This window comes from Camelus dromedarius, chromosome 12 (assembly GCF_036321535.1).
Source record: "Camelus dromedarius isolate mCamDro1 chromosome 12, mCamDro1.pat, whole genome shotgun sequence".
NCBI classification, from domain to species: Eukaryota; Metazoa; Chordata; class Mammalia; order Artiodactyla; family Camelidae; genus Camelus; species Camelus dromedarius.
In genome coordinates, this window is record NC_087447.1 from 48,332,749 (window position 1) to 48,355,705 (window position 22,957).

A 22,957-nucleotide genomic window follows, 5' to 3' on the forward strand; every position below is an offset into this window, starting at 1 on the left:
CAGGTCCTCATTTGCTTTGGTCACATTTCAAGCTTTATGTGGCTAGTATCTACCATGTTGTACAGCATAGCATTATAATGTGTCTGGCAACACCTTGGTGGAGACCTACATTCGTAGTACTTAATAGTTTTTTTCATTGGTCTTTGAGGTGAGTAGATGGCCAAACTAAGTGTTGTGAAGCCCTCGAACTGACTTTCCTTCCACATTCTGATGGCTGCAGTCTGTATGCTATGGCAGTTCCCAAAGGATGAACCAGCCTTTTTGTTTTCTTTTTGTGTGTAGTTAAACTTTTTTGGTTATAAGATATTTCAGGTATACTGAAAAGAATAGAGAATATTTTATGTTTTACATAAGATTTTTAGCAAATGTTTATTCATTATACTCTATACAAAGTAATAGTTGACATGTTATAATATATTTTATATTTATTTTTCATAAATAGTACTATAGAAAGTGTCAGAAGATCTGAGTCCAAGTCTTTGTTACTCTGACACTTACTAGCAAGATGATTTTGGATAGATAACTTAGTAGTTCCCTGAGCCTCAGTTTCCTCATCTATAAAACAGAGATAATATTCTACCTTACAGGCTGAATAGTGGAGACTAAGAATGCATATGAAAGAAGCTGTAACGTATTTCAAAAGTGAATTGCTGTTTATCATAACAATCCTGTGGGATTGCCATTTTAGATTTCCATTTTGCAGATAAGCAAACACACTCAGAGAGGTTAATTAACCTCTGATGATCGAAGCTGATTAGACAGTATGTCAGAATTGAAACCCAGTTCTTTTGATTTCAAGTATAACACCACCTTGCAAGCCTACATTTTTCCAGGTGTTTCGCCAGTATCCATCCACAGCCTTGGTGCTGACTTCCTTTCTTCCCTTTGTACTCAGGCCCTGATACAATTTTTATCTCCTCCAACATCATTGCTAATTTCTGCTGTGTACCTGCTGGGTCAGACAGTAAGTGCTTATGGTTGAACATTCATTTGTTTCCTAACTGCCATGAGTCACCTTGCTATTTTATGTTGCTACATTGTTCTGTTAAACAGATCTGTCATTATGCTTAAAAACCTAACCCCGAAAGATAGAAAGTTTGACTTTGAATTTTTTCTTGGTGTGGAATACTCACACTTGCCCTTCCACACTGAATTTTGTCTGTTATATCTCCTGCAACTTTTCTTTAAAATATTTTCATTAACAGCATGATTCTCTACTGCTGACATTGGAAGGTAATTCGGCACTTATCTTCCTTCATAGTCTGTTTATGATATAAAGGTAGGTTTGCAGGATTAATAAGCAGGAGACCACTGATTCTTGAAATCTTTTACATAGTTAGCACCAAAGAAATGAAGTCTTCTGAGAGCAAATTCATTTCTTATAATGGCCCAAACACTAAGCTTTCAGAGCTCCTCACATCCTTGCTTGGTATGAATATTCAGTCAGAGAGTTTAGCTGATGCTTTAGTTTGGGGTACAGGAGACAATTCTAAATCCGGGTCAGCTCTCTTGCAGCTGTATGCACTTTGTCATGCGGTTAGAAGCAAAAACTCATTTAATGAAAGGCCTGCAGGCAGCCAGGCATAAATACACTGGCTAAGAAAGTACAGTTTGTATAGATAATCTAATTGTTTTTTTAAAGAAGTATAAAACCTGTAATAAGAGCATACTGATTTTTAGTAATGAGAATATTATAACTTTGAAACTGTTCTTTCTAATGAACTCTGAGGACTGTGCTTATACATAGTTTAGCCTTATAAAGAAGTTCAGAAAATCTTGATTATTGAAGATATTTTCATAGTCCAGCAGAATTTCCAGAAACTTTCAAGTACTATTGCAGAAGAGATAACAGGTTAGGGGCCATTTGGTGAGAGCAACTCCTCAGCTCTGTATAGGAGATACACACTCAGGGGATGGTGTTGGTATTCTGATTAGAGTAAGGGATTGTCATATTGCAAGAATCCTTGAGGAGGTGTTTACTAAGCCTTTTATACTTCTACACATGCTGCCTTGAAACACCAGCATATTTACCTTAAATGGTTACAAAGTCTGCCTTTAGCAAATCATGTCACTTGAATCTGTTATTTATTTATTTATTTATTTATTTATTTATTTATTTATTTATTTATTTATTTATTTATTTTGGTGTTTATTATTATGTCGCTTGAATCTGACATCTGGTTCTAGGTATAATTTAACACTATGTTACCAGTGTTATCTTCCTACATACAGTAGCTGAAAGAAGTGTAATAATGACTAGGCAAAACACATGGGGAATCGTAAGAAAGCTATATTATGATGACCAGTCTTAAAGTCCTAGGTGAGAATGGGCACCCCAAGCCTGGCCAAGCTTGTATGACTGTACCATAATTTACTTTACCTACTCTCTCACTCTGGTAACTATACATGTCAGTAGTCTAACATTTTTTCTGAAAGTTCTTATAGGCAGCAAGTTTATTTTTAGACTAGTCTTTTAGGCCCTAACCTGGGGACTGGTCCTGTTTCCTCAGATCTGTAGATCCTTTTCCTTGCCTCACTGCTAATTGAGAATACTGATAATAGATTTTCTTCTGAAAATTAATGTTCTTATGTTTGTCAGTTGTATCTTATTGTTGGCTTGTCTTCTATGGGAAGTATACTTAAGTATACTTCTATGGGTATACTTAAACATAAAAACGTAATGGCTCAGCGATACCAAATTACATTGCAGTTCTCTGCAGTAAAAGGACTGCTGATCTATAGGGGAGTGATAGTTTTGTGCATTGGGGAAGGAGGATTAGAGAGGGTACACTTAAAAGGTAAGTGTTTTCTCTCATCCTAATGTTTTCTTTAAGAAGTTTTAATTCCATTGGAGTAGATTTACTGATGGATATCATCTTTCCCTCTCCTTTTAGAAAAGCATTCATATTTCATGTCCAAAGGAAACTGCATCTTCGAAGTTTTTGGCACCATATACTACTTTTTCCAGAATTCATACAAAGAGTGTAAGTATTTTAATAAAATGAGGAGAAAATGTAATAGCATATTTGGGTTTTCATTTTATCTGCTTGTCTAGTGCTATAAACATATTAATGTGTTTTTCATTACTTTGCATTATAAGATAACACAGCTGATGAAATGTTGTATATATGGCAAAACTGATACTTGGGTCCACTTAGAATAAGTGTACAAATCCACTCACTGGTAATCTTAAAGGAATTTTATGAAATGTACTTATATATGTTTTAGCAGAGCTAGTTACTGGCTTTTGGATAATGATGATAGTAGTTGATGTTTGCATAATTTGCTGCTGCTCATATTTCTGTCCGTTTGCCTGCAGAACAGGGGCATTTTCTCAAAATTCCAAGTACAGCGTACTGAGGAATGATTTTCAGAGGTCTTTGTGATAAAGTTCTTTCTACTACCATAGGCTTTTTGGAAGCAGAAGTGAGAAATAGGTGAATAAACTGATTATATTAAATCCTTCTGCTTCTTATTGTGTGATATATTTTCAAAAGGAGCTGTTTTTTGCACTTATTGGAAAATAAATATACATTTAGTGATGGAAATTTAGGAAATATAAAAGAAAATGAAAATTACTCATATTTCCATAATTAAAGATAAATAACTGTTGTGAGCTTTTATTATATAACATCTATTAATAATAATCATAGTAATTTTGCCATTTGCAACAACATGGATGGACTTGGAAGGTATTAAGCTAAGTGAAATAAGTCAGAGAAAGGCAAATACTGTATGGTATCACTTATACGTGGAATGTGAAAAATAAAACGAACTAGTGAATATAACAAAAAGGAAACAGATTCACAGATATAGAGAATAAACTAATGGTTACCAGTGAGGAGAGGGAAGAGGAGATGGGAAACATTGGGCTAGGGGATTAAGAGTTACAAACTATTATGTATAAAATAAATAAGCAACAAAGATATATTATAAAACCCAGGGAATATAGCTAATATTTTATAACTATAAATGAAGTATAATCTTTAAAAATTGTGAACTGCTGTGTTGTACACCTGTAACTTAGATTGTACATTAACTACATCTCAATTTTGAAAAATCATAGTAGTAATAGCTAACATTTATTGATTGCCTGCTATGTGCCAGCACCATGCTAAGCTTTACATATCATTATTTCACTTAACCCTCCCAGTCTTTTTTTAAAAATATTTTCCTGTAATAGGTTTTTATAATACATGTTCTTTTATAACTTAGTTTTTATTTGTTAATAATACACTATGTACATTACTCTATGTTCACTTTATGTGTATTATTTTAAGAGTTGCATAGTATTCCACTGTATGGCTTTACTGTAATTTATTTTTCTAATCTTACATTACTAGACATTAATTTTCTCCAACTTAATGACTTCATATTTTGGTGATATACTTATAGCTAATCCTTTACTCCCCAAAATAAGAAGAAATTAGAATACATTTGTAAAAGTGGAGTTGCTGAGTCACAGGAAATGTAAATTATAAGGCTTTTGATATGTTCTGACTTCTACTTAACTAATTTATTGAGTCAACTGTTGCTCTGCATTTCCTCTGTAAACCATTCTGACCCATGCTCACAGCACATTTACAGCTTGTAAGCATTCTGAGGTCTGCATACTGATGCTGCCAGTTAAGTTGACTGCTTACCAAGGATCAGTTATAATGTCAGCTATATTATTTTTGAAATTATGTTAATTAATTCAGTATGTTAAACCAATGAAATATGAGTGTGAAAAGACAGTGACTATGTCTTTGAAATTAAGTTGACTGCTTTATAGAGACTTGATAAAAAAGAGTTTTTAAAAAATCTTCTATTTAGTATGGTGTGGACAAGAGAAATGTAAAATATTAGGGGAAAGATTAAAACAAAAAAAACCCTGGATGAATCTTTGCTCTTAGATTGCTTTTTAAGTGTGATTAGAGATTTACCTTGCTTTAGAGGAACTGGAAGTTATATACCTTTTAGTTATAGTATATTACAAGAAAACCAAGGTAATGCTTCCTTATAGTGATCAGTGGGCTAATGAAAAGATTAGTGAATTTTACTGTACATTTATATATTTGAGTTAAAATAAAATGTAGATATTTATGTATCATTCTCTATTATTTCTGACTTTATCTGAATTTTTTGTGATTGACCTACTACTGGGCCCTATCCATTGTTTAAAAAAGGCTTTTACTGTATTGCTTTTCTACCAATCTTACTTGACATTCTCTGCCAATACTGGGTATTAGAATTTTTTTTAAGTTTTACCATTTTGAGGGATGGTATTTCATTGTTATTTAGCATTTTTAAAAATCTCAAATGAGACCATACAAAGCAGTTTTAAAGTGTATACAACAATCATTCCCTCCTTCAGTTTTACTACTTTATACAACTGTGTGATATATGGAAAACTGAATGGCATGTGCCAAGTTGGAAAATTTCACCTGTTTACAAAAAAAAAAAGAAAAGAAAAGAAAAAGAAAGGAAGAAAACCCAACAGCAAACATGCAGGATAGTTGCTACTTTGTGTCTGCAAGTCAATTTACAAACTTTTTTTCTAAACATTTTTTTTATTGAGTTATAGTGATTTTACAATGTTGTGTCAAGTTCCAGTGTAGAGCACAATTTTTCAGTTATGCATGAACATACATATATTCATTGTCACATTTTTTTTCCACTGTGAGCTACCACAAGATTTTGTATATATTTCCTTGTGCTATACAGTATAATCTTGTTTATCTATTCTACATATGCCTGTCAGTATCTACAAATTTTGAAATCCCATTCTGCCTCTTCCCATTCCCAACCCCCTTGGCAACCACAAGTCTGTATTCTATGTCTATGAGTCTTGTTTCTGTTTTGTATTTATGTTTTTTATTTAGATTCCTCATATGAGCGATCTCATATGGTGTTTTTCTTTCTCTCTCTGGCTTACTTCACTTAGAATGACATTCTCCAGGAACATCCGTGTTGCTGCAAATGGCATTATGTTGTCGGTTTTTATGGCTGAATAGTATTCCATTGTATAAATATACCACATCTTCTTTATCCGGTCATCTGTTGATGGACATTTAGGCTGTTTCCATGTCTTGGCTATTGTAAATAGTGCTGCTATGAACATTGGGGTGCAGGTGTCTTTTTGAAATAGGGTTCCTTCTGGATATATGCCCAGGAGCGGGATTCCTAGGTCATATGGTAAGTCTATTCCTAGTCTTTTGAGGAATCTCCATACTGTTTTCCACAGTGGCTGCACCAAACTACATTCCCACCAGCAGTGTTGGAGGGTTCCCTTTTCTCCACAGCTTCTCCAGCATTTGTCATTTGTGGACTTTTGAATGATGGCCATTCTGGCTGGTGTGAGGTGATACCTCATTGTAGTTTTGATTTGCATTTCTCTGATAATTAGTGATATTGAGCATTTTTTCATGTGCCTATTGATCATTTGTATTTCTTCCTTGGAGAATTGCTTGTTTAGGTCCTCTGCTCATTTTTGGATTGGGTTGTTTATTTTTTTCTTATTAAGTCATATGAGCTGCTTATATATTCTGGAGATAAAGCCTTTGTCGATTTCATCGTTTGCAAAAATTTTCTCCCATTCCATAGGTTGTCGTTTGTTTTACTTATGGTTTCCTTTGCTGTGCAGAAGCTTGTAAGTTTCATTAGGTCCCATTTGTTTATTCTTGCTTTTATTTCTATTGCTTGGGTAGACTGCCCTAGGAGAACATTTTTGAGACGTATGTGAGACAATATTTTGCCTATATTTTCTTCTAGGAGGTTTATTGTATCTTGTCTTTCGTTTAAGTGTTTGATCCATTTTGAGTTTATTTTTGTGTATGGTGTAAAGGAGTCAAACTTTTTTTTTTTTAAATTTAGGAGGCACACAGGAGTGAAAATTTTAGCTGCCCAATTTTATCCAACTACCCCACAGAGAGCACAAATAACAGTCCCAACATTCTGTATGTTTCATTGTTATTTTAATTTGCATTCCCTTAATTATGAATTGACCACTTTTTCATATATTTATTGGCCACTCTTTATGTCATTTGCCCATTTTTCTAAGTGTGAATTTTTTTCTTTGTTGGTAAGAGCGCTTCTTATATAAAAGGTATTGATCCTTTGACGTGTATTTTACAGGTAGTTTTTTTCTAGCTTATTGTTTATGGTTTTTTGTTTATGGTGTCTTTGACATGCAAGATATTTAATATTTCTAGATAATAAGACTTACCAATTTATACCTGTCAGCTTATGGTGACTGCCTTTGGGATCCTGCTTGGGGCAGACCATAATTTTATGTATATTTACTTTTAGTTACTCAGCATAATGTAGAAGAGCAGGGACTCTAGAGACATGCTCACTGAATTTGACGTCATGGATTCTAATTTTGGTTCTGCCACTTACTGTGTGACATTTGGGCAGATACTTAACCTTCCTGTACTAAAAGTTCCTTGTCCGTAAAATAAGACTAAAAATAATATTTATCTCATACGGTCGTTATGAGGATTGAAGCAATTAGAATTGGGCGTGGAACATGGCAAGCACAATATAAGTGTCAAATAAAATTATAAATAAAGTAGTTTCTTTGAATTTTTATGTTTTACTTTTTACATTTCAAGCTTTATTTTTGTTATTTGGCTTGAAGAGGTGTCTAACTTAATTCTTTTTGAAATGATTAGCGTGTCATACCCATAGCACTACAAAGTAATTCATCCTTTATCTCATAGACTTGAATTGTCATCTTTATCCAATATTTAGGATTGACCCATAGATCTGTCTTGTTTGTTTGGTGTGACTAAGGAATAGATCTTTATCTTTAGACTCTGTCCTGGATTTGTATCCTGGCTGTGCTATGTCACCTTGGGGAAATTACTTAACCACCTCTGAAGCCTCAGATTTCTCATTTGAAAAATACAACAAATACTTAAAGATTTTTGAGTGGATTGTATGAGAGTAGTGTCTGTTACTTGTTTGGCACATAATAGCTATTCAATAAATATTAGTTCTCTTTTCTCTTTTTCTTTAAATAAAAATTTGGAGGAAAGAGACAGCTAGTATGATCTGTAAACTACTTTTCAGTGTTCTGTCACTTTGGAAAAAATGAATAGTTCAGACTTAATTACTTTTTAGGTCTAGGAACTAGGGCCCCAAAGGTATGTAACACAGATAAATAACACAATATCCCTGTCCCCTCCAGGAAGAGTTTATTAACTGAGAGGATACGAAACAGTATATCAGAGTTTCTCAGCTTTGACACTATTGATCTTTTAAGATGGATAATTCTTTTTCTGTAGGAGGCTGTTCTGTGCACTGTAGGATGTTTAGCAGCATCCCTGGCCTCTACCTACGAGTTGTCAATGGACGCCGCCCCCATTTGTGACAACTAAAAATGTTTACAAACATTGCCAAATGTCCCCCTAGGAACAGATTGCTTCTGGTTGACAACCACTACAATATATAAACAGAACTGAAGACCACTAAGGGAGGAAGTGATGAACTCCTTGCGGGATTTGGGAAAACAAACCATTTATCTTTTGAAGAGTAGATCATTTTCTATAAGTTCCTTTATTGTATCTCTCATTCTCCCTGTCTCTTATTTGAGCCATTATTAGGTGATTCACCCACTTATTAATCACCTAGTATATTACAGATACTCTTCTGGTACTGGGGCTATGGATTGAACTGTGTTGTAGAGCCTACATTCTAGGGATGTGGGACCAGAATAGAGTTGAAATTGACAGTACCCGTTGTCAGACTCAAGGACCAGGATTAGGGCAGTAGCAGTGGTCTTGAAGAAGAAAGATAGGTCTGAGAGATGTCTACTACACTAGAATGTGAATGCAGTACCTACCAGTGAGAAGCTAGGAGCAGAATGGGATTACTATGAGGATTAAATGATTCAGTATTTGAAAATGATAAAACATGGTATAAATGTTAATTGTTGTCATAATCCTTAAAATTAAAGGAACTACAATTAAGTTAATAGTCTTTTTATTGAGGAACCAAAATAAAGAAGAAAAAGTCTTAGAAAGTGTTACAGTTGACCTATATATCCCTTTAGTTCTTTCCAAACCTATTCATTATGGCTTAATTGGCATAGAAATGTAAAGTGGAAGGTTAAATAATTAAGGCCAAAATTCCTACTTTTTCCTTAATAATTTAGGTCAAATGAGAATCATGGTTGTTGAGAATATGACTAGGATTTATATATCTCAGTCCTACATTTCTGGAATATTTGCAACTGGGTGTTTTTTTAATCAAAAGGGGGTATTACATATGCATGTATATGAAAGAGACTTGGCATTCTGATAATAGCTTATTCATGAAGTGATTCCTAATATTCAAATTGTGTAAGTGAATCTTAGAATTCTCTATTACTTACTCTAAAATACACACACACACACACACACACACACACACACACACTTAAGGTTTTATAGAGGGAATGTGAAGTAGTAAATTGGAAGCACCTTTGCTTTTCATTGAATCCTTCTGGTGCATCTTGGAAGTCTTTCTTTTATGTAAGTGAATTCCCAAGAATTAGGAGAATTATTTTAATTTTAAAATAAAATAACAAAAGATGGAAACTATGGAAATGATACGGGAATAGGGAACTTTTTAGCTGAAGCAAGAGATTATAGGTAACTGCAAGAATATCTTTTTGTTTCAAGAAATAAAGGGTTTTGGCTCTAGCCTCGTTGGGAGATTGGTGATGATAACTCAGCCTTTACATGAAACACATGTCCTTTGTGTTGAGAAGCATAAACCTGAAGAAGTCTCAGAGGAGCGTGAAATGGGAGAGGTTTATAACATATTTCAAGGGAAGAAGAGCATTTCATTGTTTATAACACTGGTTGTTTTGTCTTTTGAACAGATAACATGCTTGGACATTTCCAGTGGAGGAGGCCTTGGTGTGTCTTCTAGTACCGATGGGAGCATGAAAATCTGGCAGGCTTCCAACGGAGAGCTCAGAGTAAAGACTTTGGATACACTTTTAGGGCCTTACACATGAAGGGTGGTCTGAGAAACCTTAGACTACGTCATGAAAAAAACAGTGGCCCACTCTGAAAATGTAGGAACACTGCACTTCAATAGATCTTTGTTCTTCCATTTGTTAATCTGAGAACCATGCTCAAGTTTGGTGATTTGCCAGAACAAATTGGGGCTGGAACAGTGGAGGAGCCAGGCCAGTGAATGTCTGAGTGGGTGTTCCCTTGGTATGAACTGCCTTCAGTGATCCATTTCTAAGGCAGAGTATCTCGGCTGTTACACTAACTGTATGGCTGAGTCCCCCAACCTCTGTAGAGGATTTTAAGGAGAGGTGAGTAAAAATCCTCAAGCCTCCTCAACTCCTTATATGTAGAGCTAGACTTAGTGATGACTGTGAGAGCCATGTAGTTCAAATCCATGACATCTGTAGCCAAAGCCCAGGAAAGGGAGCCAGTCAGTAGCTCTTAGTACACTACTGGTAGATAGATGAACTAAAAGAGAGTCTCTGGATCTCTTTTGTTTTAAAACCCAGCATGTAGATTTTTCATTTAAGGGACCAAGGGTATGGGAGGTAAGAGAACATCAAGGGATGGACAAGAGAACTAGCATGGAATTTTCTTTTGTTTTTCCAGAGAGTATTGGAAGGACATGTGTTTGATGTGAATTGTTGCAGGTTTTTCCCATCAGGCCTTGTAGTTCTGAGTGGGGGAATGGATGCCCAGCTGAAGATCTGGTCAGCTGAAGATGCTAGCTGCGTGGTGACCTTCAAAGGTCACAAAGGAGGTATGAAGAGTGATTTTTCCCAAAGGTTTCTCTGATAATCCCCAGAAATGAATCACCAAAAAGACAGAAACAGAAGCTAGTTATCCACAAAAACATAAATAATTTATCCACCTGGCCAATGAACTGCTATTTCTCCAAGGATTAGCGATTCCTTTCCTACTCAGTCTTATTAATGCTATCTAGAACTAACTGCCTTACATAAATAGTAGTCTTTCACAATTGAAAAGGGGAAAAAAAGCCTCCATAGGAGATCATTTACTTGTGTGCTGGGAAAAAAGAGAGAGGTAGGTGTGCCCACTTTTTCTCATTAGTCCTTTGGCTGAGGTGATAGTAAAAGCTGGGTGGCAAATGGCTGCATCACCAGACATCAGATAGAGCTTGGTACTGACTTTGTTTTTTTTAAACACCTTTATTGTGTTTTGGTCCCTGTACAGTAAACTACACATATTTCAGATGTTACACTTTGATGAATTTTGATAGATGTATACACCAATGAAACCACCACCACAATCAAGATAGCTAACATTTCCATCATTCCCCAAGAGGTGCAATTTTTGAATTCCCAATTTATCCCTTCCTACCCTCTTTAACCCCTGGTAATCCTAAATTTATTCTCTATGTTGGTGAGTCTGTTTCTGTTTTGTAGATAAGTTTGTTTGTGTCCCTTTTTTTAAGATTCCACATATAAGCGATATCATGTGGCATTTTTCTCTTCCTGGCTTACTTCACTTAGAATGACAATCTCCAGGTCCATCCGTGTTGCTGCAAATGGCTATTGTTTTTCTTTTCTTTTCTTTTCTTTAGCTATTTTTTTATGGTTGAGTAGTATTCCTTTGTGTGTGTGTGTGTGTGTGTGTGTGTGTGTGTGTGTGCACACAACACATCTTCTTTATCTAGTCCTCTGGCGATGGACATTTGGGTTGTTTCCATGTCTTTGCTATTGTAAATAGTGCTGCTGTGAACATTGGGGTGCATGTGCCTTTTTGAATTGTATTTTTCTCCAGATATATGCCCAGGAATGGAACTGCTAGATCATATGGTAAGTCTATTTTTAGTTTTTTAGGGCTGCACCAGTTTACATTCCTACGAAGAGTGAGTTCCTTTTTCTCCACACCCTCTCCAGCATTTATCATTTGAAGACTTTAATGATGGCCATTCTGACTGACATGTGGTGATATCTCATTGTAGTTTTGATTTGCATTTCTCTAGCAATTAGTAATGTAGAGCATCTTTTCATGTGCTTATTGGACATCTGTGTCTTCTTTGGAGAGATGTCTGTTTAGGTCTTCTGCCCATTTATTGATTGGTTCCTTGTTTTTTTGATATTAAGCTGTATGAGCTATTTGTATATTTTGGAAATTAGTCCCTTGTTGGTCATATCATTTGCAAATTTCTCATTCTGTAGGTTGTCTCTTTGTTGATGGTATCTGTGCAAAAGCTTTTAAATTTAATTAGATCCCATTTGTTTATTTTTGCTTTTGTCTCCATTACTGCAAGAGATACTGCTGTTGATTCCTGTGGATTTAAAATCACAGTTCATATTTTTTAAATGGATTAACCATATAACCGGTTGATATCAGATTGTAGATACAGAGTGAGAACATCTTCCCTCTGTAACTAACTGATTGGCTGGTTTGTTGGGGAAAATTAATTTAGAAATGTTTTATCTTTAATTTTTTATTTTAAAAAATGTGATAAATATGTCATTCTTACTTTTACAAGTTTGGATATTTTTGAAAATGTAATAACATCCCCAAATAATTTCTTACCTTGATCCCTCCTTTGAGACCGTAATACGCATCATCTGTACCACTCATTTGGGAATTAATTATGTATTGCCCTATACTTATGATATTTAATCCAGTGTTTTTGCCTTGTGTACCGGACTGCATTATAAATAACTTGCTTGTAGAGATTGATTTTTAAGTTTTAATACTTTTTAAAAAAATATTCTATTTATTATTGTATTATTTAATTATTTTATTTTGGCAGGGTTGGAGGAGGTAACTAGGCTTGTTTATTTTTAGAGGAGGTACTGGGGATTGAACCCAGGACCTCATGTATGCTGAACATGTGCTCTACCACCTGAGCTATACCCTCCTCCCTTAATAATTCTTTATAATGGTTTGTCAGATTACATACAGATCATCTAGCAAACACACATGCTAACCTTAGCAAATAAACAGGTTTACATCTAAGACTTAGGTACATGGGTGCATTGAGAGGGAATAGAAGGGGTATTTAGAGCCTTCCTCACATTCAGCCTGAAGAACTGACAGGTCTGAGGAGTCAAAGTGGCCTCACATTTGGGGAGTCCAGGAGCCAAAGGCATCTAGAAGAATACTGAAGGATTTACCTCAGATCTGGCCACCTTGAATGTATGAGGCACAGAGAAGCTTTCCAGTGGAACAAGACATGGCTGTGCATGTTGAACTCAACAAAATGCATATTCAGCATCAGTGCTCACTCAACTTCAGAAAACCTTTGGATTACTGCAGTATTGAGTGTACCCTCCCAAGTCTCCCAATGTTCTTCAGTTCTTGAGAACCCATGCATGTCATTTAACTTAGAGTGACTTATAGAATGTTTGTTAATCTGATTTAAGCTTTTATTCACATAGCTGTTCCATTCTTTTGGCCCTGTGAGGAAGTCCTGGGGTGGGGTGGGGGCGTCTTCAGAGTATAACAATCCTGACTCTTTTTTCCTTGAGAGTTTTGTTTTTTTTTAATTAGATTGAACAGAAATGATAATAAGCTTTAGGAGAAATTACATGAAGTCAGATCCAGACTGATGTCTGTCAGATCTTGAATGTGCCTCTCCAGTTCTGTAAAGGAGCCTCGGGTTTGGGGTTGCCCATTCTTCCACAGTACAGAGCAAAAATCGAGATTAATCTCCAGTAATTTAGCGGCAGATGGGACACTGTCTCCACTCAAATGACTTCCAGGTTTGTTTGGCTCCTTTTTTACAATCTCTTTAGTTCTGAGTATTTGAAGCTCTTTATTAGCAGAAGTCATGAACCACATAAAAAACAATAAAGAAGTATTACCTGCATTTGTGATCTTTAGTGGTTTCACAAGTGGTGACTAAATAAGAGAAGCAGAAGATAGTGTTGAAAGTGAACATGGACTTTCATTGCCTAGGTAAGTCTTGGCAAACAAGATATAAAAGGAAGACTGGACTGAACATAACCTGATGTTTACAGGGACACTAATAGAGTAGCTAGCTCTATATAAAGGACTATTGTAAAGGATAACCTTTTGTTAGCTTAACTAAGTCCCTGGCTTGCTTACTGCTTCTAGTGTATGGAAACATGATAGTAAGGGAAGCAGTATAGTAGAGTGGTTAAACATAGGATTTGAAGTCATACAGATCTTGGCTTAAATCTTAATTTTTCCATTTACAACCTGTACAACCTTGGAAGATTGCTTAACTTTTCTGAACCTCAATTTTCTCATTTGTAAAATGGGGATAGTATTAAATGAAATGGTGCATATGAGAGATTTGGCATAACCCCAGCATACAAGTGCACAATAAATGTTATTGTTCATATAAAATATAACACTAAACCTTAAACCCTGCCAGAAAAGGTGAACCTTGTGATGTTTTAGCATATTTGTCAAACTTGAAAAGCAGAAATTGTTACTTCTAATAGAATAGACATTTTGATCCTAGTTAATATGTAATTGGTCTTTTCTGACGTATTAGATACATATTTTATATTTAATTAAAGGATTAGTGTGTTCTTTACTTAATTAACAAGCAGAAGTAATAAGATTTGTGTGTTTCTAAATCTTTCTATGAAAAGATAAACTAAAAGTAGTTTTCTATTTGTAATATAGAAGTGTACTAAGTAGCTCTAAAGTGTGCTTTAATCAGTTTGAAGCTTTTTAGTTGCCCAGGCCATTTAATTAATATTGGGGAATTTGGGGATATATATTCATAATCTTAATTCTTTGTAATAAGCACCAGATCTTTCATAATCTATGAAAACATTGTGTCCAAATTAAACATCATTTCAGTTGATTGGTGAGTTTCTTTGCTCATCACGGTAGGAAAGATGCTTACATTTTAGAATAATTTTAAGAAACCAAGTTACATTTTTGGCACTTGGGTCATTCTTTTCAAACTATTATATACTTGTTTTGAAATAGGATATGTTACCTCCAAGTAATAGTAGACACTTCAAGGCTCGTTATTCTCTGAGATCTGAGTAAACTTCTTAAAAACATGCCTAGAAATATGAAATGTGCTGTTTCTTACTAATACTTATTTCAGTTGTAGTTTCATCTAACATTATTTTTATTTCCCAGACTTTGGCTAGGATGTTTATATGTGATTCAGCTGAATCTTTTTTCTTGAGGGCAGATTTTTTTTGTCTTGATTTATATGTTGAGGACTTCATGTCTGTTTGGTTTGTTATCAAAGTCTTTGCCGTCTGATAGGTCTTAGTTATGTATGGCTGCTGCTCTTACAAGTGCATTCCTGCTACTTTCACAGCCTCTTCTTAAAGTAATTCCTCGAAAGTTCCCACACCTGTAAGGCCCCTCTTTCTTTTATTCTTGTCATCTAAGAGTCAAGAGACCCACACTAGATGCCACTGTGTTGTGATTGACATTTTATTAGAAACAGGGTGATAATTTTCCACTCTACTTTCATAAAAAAGGAAAACTTTCTAGGTGGCAGCTCTTTACCAAGTATTACTTGAAATTTGTACACAGTTAATACCTTCCAGAACTACCTAGCCACAACTGTAGCAACCTGCCTTGGGTACATATTTTTCAGAACTTCTTTTTTTTTTTTTTAAAGCTTGCATCACTTAGATGGAACTGAACAACATTTTAAAATAGAAGTTGCAACTTTCCAATAAAGACATAAACAGATCATTAATTGCTTAATAAGAGCTGAAGGCCCTTCCTAATGTTCCTATTGTTGATTCTTTAAGATTCTTAAAAGATCTGAGATCCTTCTCTAGCGAGAATGCTGAATGTTTTATGGAGATAGAGTGGAAAGGTGGGTTTTCTAAACTCAAATTACTTTACAATTACGAAATATGTTGTAAATAAGAAACACAAAATAGTAACAAAACATGTTGCTTCCTTAGATCTGCTTCTGAGGAAAAGACTACTTTTAAAACCTTATCTATAGTGGTCTTTGTTCAGTGGGTATATAGTTACAAGGGTTACATTTTATTTTTCCAACAACTATAATCAGCTATAGAAATTGGATTTAGTTTTTATTTTAAATTGGAAATATTTGGAAGCTTACGCTATGAATTATGTCCCACCTGAGTTGTCTCTAATCACATTTTCTCAAATAGGCCCTAAAATTGGCTACTTTTAAAACTTGGGGCATTTTTAATAAACTCATCTTTTTCTGGAAAAGGCTTTCAAAAATGAAATTTCCAGTCATATTTTTGAGGCTTATGGTTAATTACATGGGTAATCCATCACTTGTACCTTATGATGAATTGTTGCAGCATTTCTGTCAGGATTTATATATCTGAAGTCATGTCATGTTGAAGGGAAGGGGAGCAACCCAAAGAGCACTAATTCACTGAGTAACCTTTGGTCAGGTACTCTTGTGTTTGGCCAGGTAGTCTTATTACTCAGCCTGCAAGTATTTATTGGGTACCTATAATAGGATTACTAAATGGGTTTTAATAAAACAAACCCTTCCTGTATCACCATTGGGTCCTACTACCTTTCTACTCTACAGTCCTATGTTATCACACACATACCCCCGTATTATATAGCTCTTTATGTCCATGACTAGCTCTGCCTTTTTGTGCTGTGTGCTCTTGAGGCCAGGGACCATAACAAATAGTCAGACAACAGGTAATAAGGGGCTTCAAAAGTTATAAAATCTGTGGACATTTTGGATCTTATTTGATCTTTTTTAGCAGTCTCTGGTTGAGGTATGGTGTAGGGACATGGGAAATGTGTGTGCTCAGCTTCCTGCTGGGCTCCTCTAACACTGCTCTGGCAAAAGTGGAGCACTGGCTTACGTTACCTTTTTGCAGGCAGATGAGGTAGAAGCTGAGCTTTCCTTTGACCCTGCTGACTCCTTCCTGGTGATAGTGAGGCACCAATTTGCATCACCTCAACTTGCACCACTTCCTTGCCTCCAAATGGGCTTGTAAGCTCTGTTCCCTGCTGACTGACACCAGGGGAGGGGTTGGGGAAAGCAGAGTGCTATTTCCTGCTCCCACATGTTCTGCGTCTTTTCCTCTGTTGCTGCTGGCTGAGGGTAAAGGCTCAGCTCTCCACTGGACCCCAGTGACAGTACCCCTCTGGCCTGTTCAGCATCACTGGATGGTGGGAATTGAAGTGCTGCCTCCTCCTTCCCTAGGGGGTGGGGTAGAAGATCACTTCCTATTCAGCCCCACTGAAACTTTGGGGGAGGGCAGGTAGCAGTTTTTTATGTTGCTGTTTGAGTAAAATGGATATTGTCAGGAAGTTTTTCTGAGCCAAAAATTAACACAACATTGTAAATCAACTATACTTAAGTTTAAAAAAAAAGGTTTTCTGTTAAGTCACCCTTTTCTCAGTCTTCTGCATAGGAGCAACAAAACTTTCTTGGCAGTTTTTTTTTTTTTTAAATACCTGTTTTTTTAGTAGATGTTGTTTTTTCATCAGTTCTGTGTTGGAGGCTTCTGCAGTGTTGCAGTGTCCTATCCTGGATATATGGGAGGCAGTAAGGAAAGCCAGGGAACTCACTGCCCTGTTGTTCTTCAAGTCCTGCGGTCTCTAAGTGGGCTGCCTTCTTTACATCTTTCAGCTTTCTGATGCTGGTTTGTTGTCTAATGTCCAGGTTTTTTTAAGTTGTAAGGGGAAGGACTGGGAGGAATGGGGCTATTCCATATTGGCCAAACCAGAGGTACATCCTTTTTTTTTCACAATGGGTAGACTTACCCTTTCAGTTAATTCTCAATGGAAGCAGCAGGATCTTTTAAGACAGTGATTTTCAAACTGAACTCTCTAAGATATCTACTTAATTTTTGTTTAAAAAACAGATTTTAAAGCCAAAATGAAAACTTGAAAACCACTGCTCTAGAATACTCCACTAAAAATTAAATACAAAGCTTCTTTTCCATGTTTGTCTCTCATATTTAGTTTTTGAACCATTGGGAAGCAAGTGTCCTGTTCCATTTATTTCTGTTTTTCTGGCACTTGAATGTGCCCAACATGTAGTACATATCCAGTACTTGATTGTGAAGGAATAGTCATTTATGCAGGTCCTTCTTCTCTGCCCTTGTAGTTCCTTTACTGCCTACTCCATCTTAGGGTCTTTTTTTCTTTCCCCTCTTTCCAGGTATCCTGGATACAGCCATTGTTGATCGGGGGAGGAACGTGGTATCTGGTTCTCGAGATGGAACAGCGCGCCTTTGGGATTGTGGGCGCTCAGCCTGCCTGGGAGTCATTGCAGACTGTGGTTCTTCCATCAATGGAGTGGCTGTGGGTGCTGCAGACAACTCTATAAACCTCGGCTCCCCTGAACAGATGCCTAGTAAGTTGACAACAATATATGAACTTATTTTGTTCCCTTAGACTCCTTCAGTGTTTGCCTTAGTCTCTCCTTTTCTTCCTCGTTCTTTCTGTTTTATAGCTGGTATTTCTATTTTCACCATAAGATTAATATTTATTACATACATATGTTTCTGTTGCTTTGGAACCTACAAAGGAAGTATATCTCATAGTTACTGCATTTGAGTAAGTACAATCTAATTTAGCAGATGAAACTAATGCCTGTAAAACAGAGAACAATAAAATTTAGCGAAAATAACTTAGTGCAATATATAATAGTTTTTTGGAGGAAGAGAGTGTTTCAGGTTAGTATAGATGAGAAAGGTGTCACGAAAGAAGTTGACTTGAACTTGGAAGGATGGATTCAAGTTGAACAGACAAGAATGGGAAGGATGGGAGAACAGGAACTAGGGCAGGGGTGGAGGTAGGGACAATTCACATTAAAACAGTATGCAGGTGAAATTGACTATTGGGTAAAGATATGTTTGGTTGGGCCAGAGGTTGGAGTAAGAGTAGTAGGGCGAAATAGGTGAGTAGAATGATAGCTCTAGTGAGTCAGAAAGATAAAGGTCCTAATAAGGCAACTTGCATTTTTTTCTTATTTTCCTCTGATTATAACATACTTGCTTCTCATTTCACAGGACTATTTTTCTACCATCATCTTTGCTTCTCCCATTTTTTAAAAAATAAACTTTATTTTTCAAGCAGTTATGTCCACATAAAACTGAGCAAAAAGTACAGAGTTCTTAAATACCCTCTACCCCAACACCCATACACCCTACCCTATCATCAACATCCCCAGCAGAGTGGTATATTTATTATAGTTGATAAAGCTATCTCGACACATCATTATCACTCAAAGTTCGTTGTTTACATTAGGATTCATTCTTGGAGTTGTACATTCTATGGGTTTGGACAAATGTATAATGACACATATCTATCATTATAGCACCATGCAGGAGTTTCACTGCCTGAAAAATCCTCTGTGCTCCACCAATTAGTTCCTTCGTCTCCTATAACCCTTGGCAACTACTGATATTTTTACTGTTTTCATGGTTTTGCCTTTTCTAGAATGTTGCAGTTGAAATCATGAACTATGTAGCCTTTTCGGATTGGCTTCTTTCACTTAATAATATGCATTTAAGGTTCCTCCATGTCTTTTCATGCCTTGATAACTAATTTCTTTTTAACATTGAACAATCTTCTATTGTCTGGGTGTACCTCAGTTTATTTATTCATTCATCTACTGAAGGACATCTTGGAGGTTTCCAAGTTTGGACAACTATGAATAAAGCTTCTGTAAATATCCCTGTGCAGGTGTTTGTGTGGATATATGTTTTTGGATTAATTTTGCCTCTCACTTTTGACACACTGTGGTACTCTCCTCAGACTCTTAAACTTCCCATGTAGAATGCACTGTAGTCCAAGAACTAAAATTGTTGTTGATTACCACATGTTCCCTGGCACCTCTTTGGGAATTAATGGATTAATAGGAAGAGTCTATTTCCCAAAGTGTGATACATGTGCAGTTAGTGCTAAGCAAGATCATTTCAGGCAGTACACATTTTTAATAGTTCTATATTAATACACACATTTCACTTCAAACCTAACATTTCACAGATACTACTTAAAATAAGGTTGAGTTTCTAAAAATTAGTTGGTTCAAAGTAATTTAATTGAAAATATTCTTGTTTTCTCTATTTCCTCACTTCCTACTTACTCTTCAACACATCCTAGGATGGTTTGTGCTCCAGCTGCTTAACAACAGCTGCTGTTGTCAAGGTTACCAGTGAGTCCATGTTGCCTAATCCAGTGTTACTTCTCTGTGCTTGTCTTTCCGAGTTTTCAACAGGGTTCATCATAGTAAACTCTTCTCTTCAGAACACTTTTCTTTCTTGGCTTCTGTAATATCACACTGCAGTGCTTTTCTTCCTATCACATTGGCTGCTGGTTTTTAGTCTCCTTTTATAAGTCTCCTTTGTTCTACCTTTAAATATTGGAGGGCCCTCAGCTCTACAGTTTTTCCCTAGGTGATCTCCTTATTTCCATGACTTTAAACATTGTATTTAAGCTGGTGATTTCCAAAGGTATATCTAAAGCATAGAGATCTCACTTGCATTTCAGACTCTATTTAGATATGTGATAGACAGCTTGAACTTACCTTGTTTAGCATGGAGTGTTTGATTTCCCCCCACCCCAAGTCTGTTTTTTCCCCATCTCAGTAAATGGCACCACCATCTCCTTGCTTAGCCTAAAGCCTCAGATTGATTCAAGATCCACCCCAACCTTTTCTCACGTTCACATCTGCAAAGTCTGTCTTCTTTACCTTCAAAATGTTTCTCACTTTTCCACCTCACCCTCTCCTTCCAGCTCTCCCTTCCTCCTACCAGAATCCTGATCTAATCTATTTTTCTGTTGCCTGCACTCTTCTATAATCCATTCTCCTCAGAGGAACCATCATGGTCATTTAAAAAATATAAATCAAGTCATAGGAATCTCCTGTGTCCCTACTCTTCTCCAGTGACCTCCTTTTGTACATACATTTGGCTCTCCATATCCATGGGTTCCACATCTGGAACACAGTCCACAGTTGGTTGAATCTGCTGATGTGGAACCCTCAGATATGGAGGGCCAACTGTGGGAACTCAAGCATTCACAGATTTTTGTATCTGCAGTGGGCCCTGGAAGAAGTCCCCTGTGGACACCAAGGGATAGATATATATTAAAATCCTAACCCCTTACCATGGCTTATGACAAACACACTTTCTAACTCCTACAGTCTTCTTTAGCCTCATGTCATACTACCCTCTGCCAGGTTCACTGTGTTCTAACTCTACAGCAGACTCTGCCAGCCTCCAGGCCTTTGCTTTTATTCTTCCCTTAGTCTGGAATATACCTCCTGAAACTTTTCACATGACTAGCTTCTGTTTACCTTTCAGGTCTCAACTGAAAAGTGGCCTCCATGTAACCTTTTAAAAGTTGAAGTATATATATAAAATAGGTAAACAACAAGGCCAGACTGAATAGCACAGGGAACTATATTCAATATCTTATAATAAGCTATACTGGAAAAGAATATGAAAAGGAATATACGTATATATGTATAACTGAATCACCATGCTATACACCAGAAACTAATACATTATAAATTGATTATACTTTAAATAAATAAATAAATAGTTTAAATTTAAACTTATTTTCCTCCACTCATTTTTCCATCATGTACTCACTTTTGATCACACTTTCCTGTTTTATTTTCTTTATAGACCTCATCACTGTCTGAAAATATCCTACTTATTTATTAGCTTATTTCACTGTTTCCCGTTTCTACTAGAATCCTTGAGAGTAAGGACCTTGTCCCTCAACAAGTATTTGTTTAGTGAATGAATAAATTTCATTTCCCCCAGACCATAAGAGCTGTGAGGGCAGAGACCTATTTTGTTCAACATTGTACTCCTACTCCAAGTATAGTATCTTTCCATATTACCAAGGACTTAATATTTTAAAGTTGGGTTTATTGAGGTGTATTTTACATCTAGTAGAAGTCACCCTTTTTAATTGCACAATTTTGTGAGTTTTGACAAGTATATATCGTCATATAAGCAATACCACAGTCAAGATATAGAACATAATACATTTTTAGAAAATTAGTAGGTCAATCACTGAGAGTAATTCAGTAAACAGCCATCAATAGCTGTACTTTCTGAGTACTGCCAGCTGATCAGCCTAGCCCATTGTTGACATAGCTCATCTGTCATGCAGGTGAACGGGAGGTTGGAACAGAGTTGAAAATGTTGCTGTTGGCCCGAGAAGATAAGAAACTTCAGTGTTTCGGACTACAGAGCAGGCAGCCGGCAAGTGGTTCATCTAAGATCTTTGAACTCTGGGGCAACCTCGGTCACTCTGATTCTTAGAAAGTTGTTTTGAAAATATTTCTGCTTTCTCCCTGTGATCACCTTTTGAGGAAGCTGTGTGAGTGAGAGGGGCTGTGCAGTATAGTGATTAAGAGCATGGAATATGAAATAAGGGCAACATTTAAATCCTAGCTCTTCCTAATGGCTGTGACATCAGACAGGTTACTTAACCTCTCTGAGCCTCAATTTCCTTATCACTAAACTGGGCATGGTAGGACTTACCATATAGGCTTATGTGATGAGATTAAATGCCCTACTGCTTTGTGACCTTTATCAAGTCACTTTCCCTCTGGGCCTTAGTGTGCTGTTTGTAAAATGATGAGATTCTGTAGGTTCTCTTCTATCTCTAAGGTAATGTGAAGAATTTCTGAGTAAAGGACTCATGCATTCAGGGCTCTAGATCAATTAATGACCAGAATGTCTTTTATAGAAGAATTAGTTAAATTTTCTTCCTTCATTTGCTGAGCTTTTGCCAAGCAGACTGTGCTCCTAATTAAACTCTGAGTTCCTTGAGATTGGATTTTCTAAATTTCTATCCAGCTGCTGTCATCATCATCCAGACGATGTAATTATTTGGTTTGGCCATAGGCTTTGTATTTTCATTTCATCCATTATTGCCTTGTGCTGGTGATGTTTCCATTTTCAAAGTTTGTTCTGGGAATATCACTGTTTTTGATCATATTGCCTTTGCACTCTGAATTTCCATGCTGGCTTTTACTTCCAAAGGGAAATCAGGGGATTCTGGTGTTGAGGATCCCATGAGTCAATATG

General features: G+C 36.2%; 1 protein-coding gene across 6 annotated transcripts in view; it reads left to right on the top strand.

Moving 5' to 3' along the window:
* Positions 1 to 22,957, top strand: part of PAAF1 (proteasomal ATPase associated factor 1) — a 47,687-nt gene that overhangs the window by 14,672 nt on the left and 10,058 nt on the right. For all 6 annotated transcript variants that reach the window (XR_010383419.1, XR_004139304.2, XR_010383420.1 and 3 more), the window contains exons 4-8: positions 2,895 to 2,984; positions 9,851 to 9,949; positions 10,599 to 10,749; positions 18,061 to 18,255; positions 22,035 to 22,126. Coding sequence is in view for 3 of the 6 variants with exons in the window: in XM_010989377.3 (XP_010987679.2) it covers positions 2,895 to 2,984; positions 9,851 to 9,949; positions 10,599 to 10,749; positions 18,061 to 18,255; positions 22,035 to 22,126 (627 nt within the window). In the remaining 3 variants the exon portion in view is untranslated. The remainder of the gene's footprint in view (positions 1 to 2,894; positions 2,985 to 9,850; positions 9,950 to 10,598; positions 10,750 to 18,060; positions 18,256 to 22,034; positions 22,127 to 22,957) is intronic.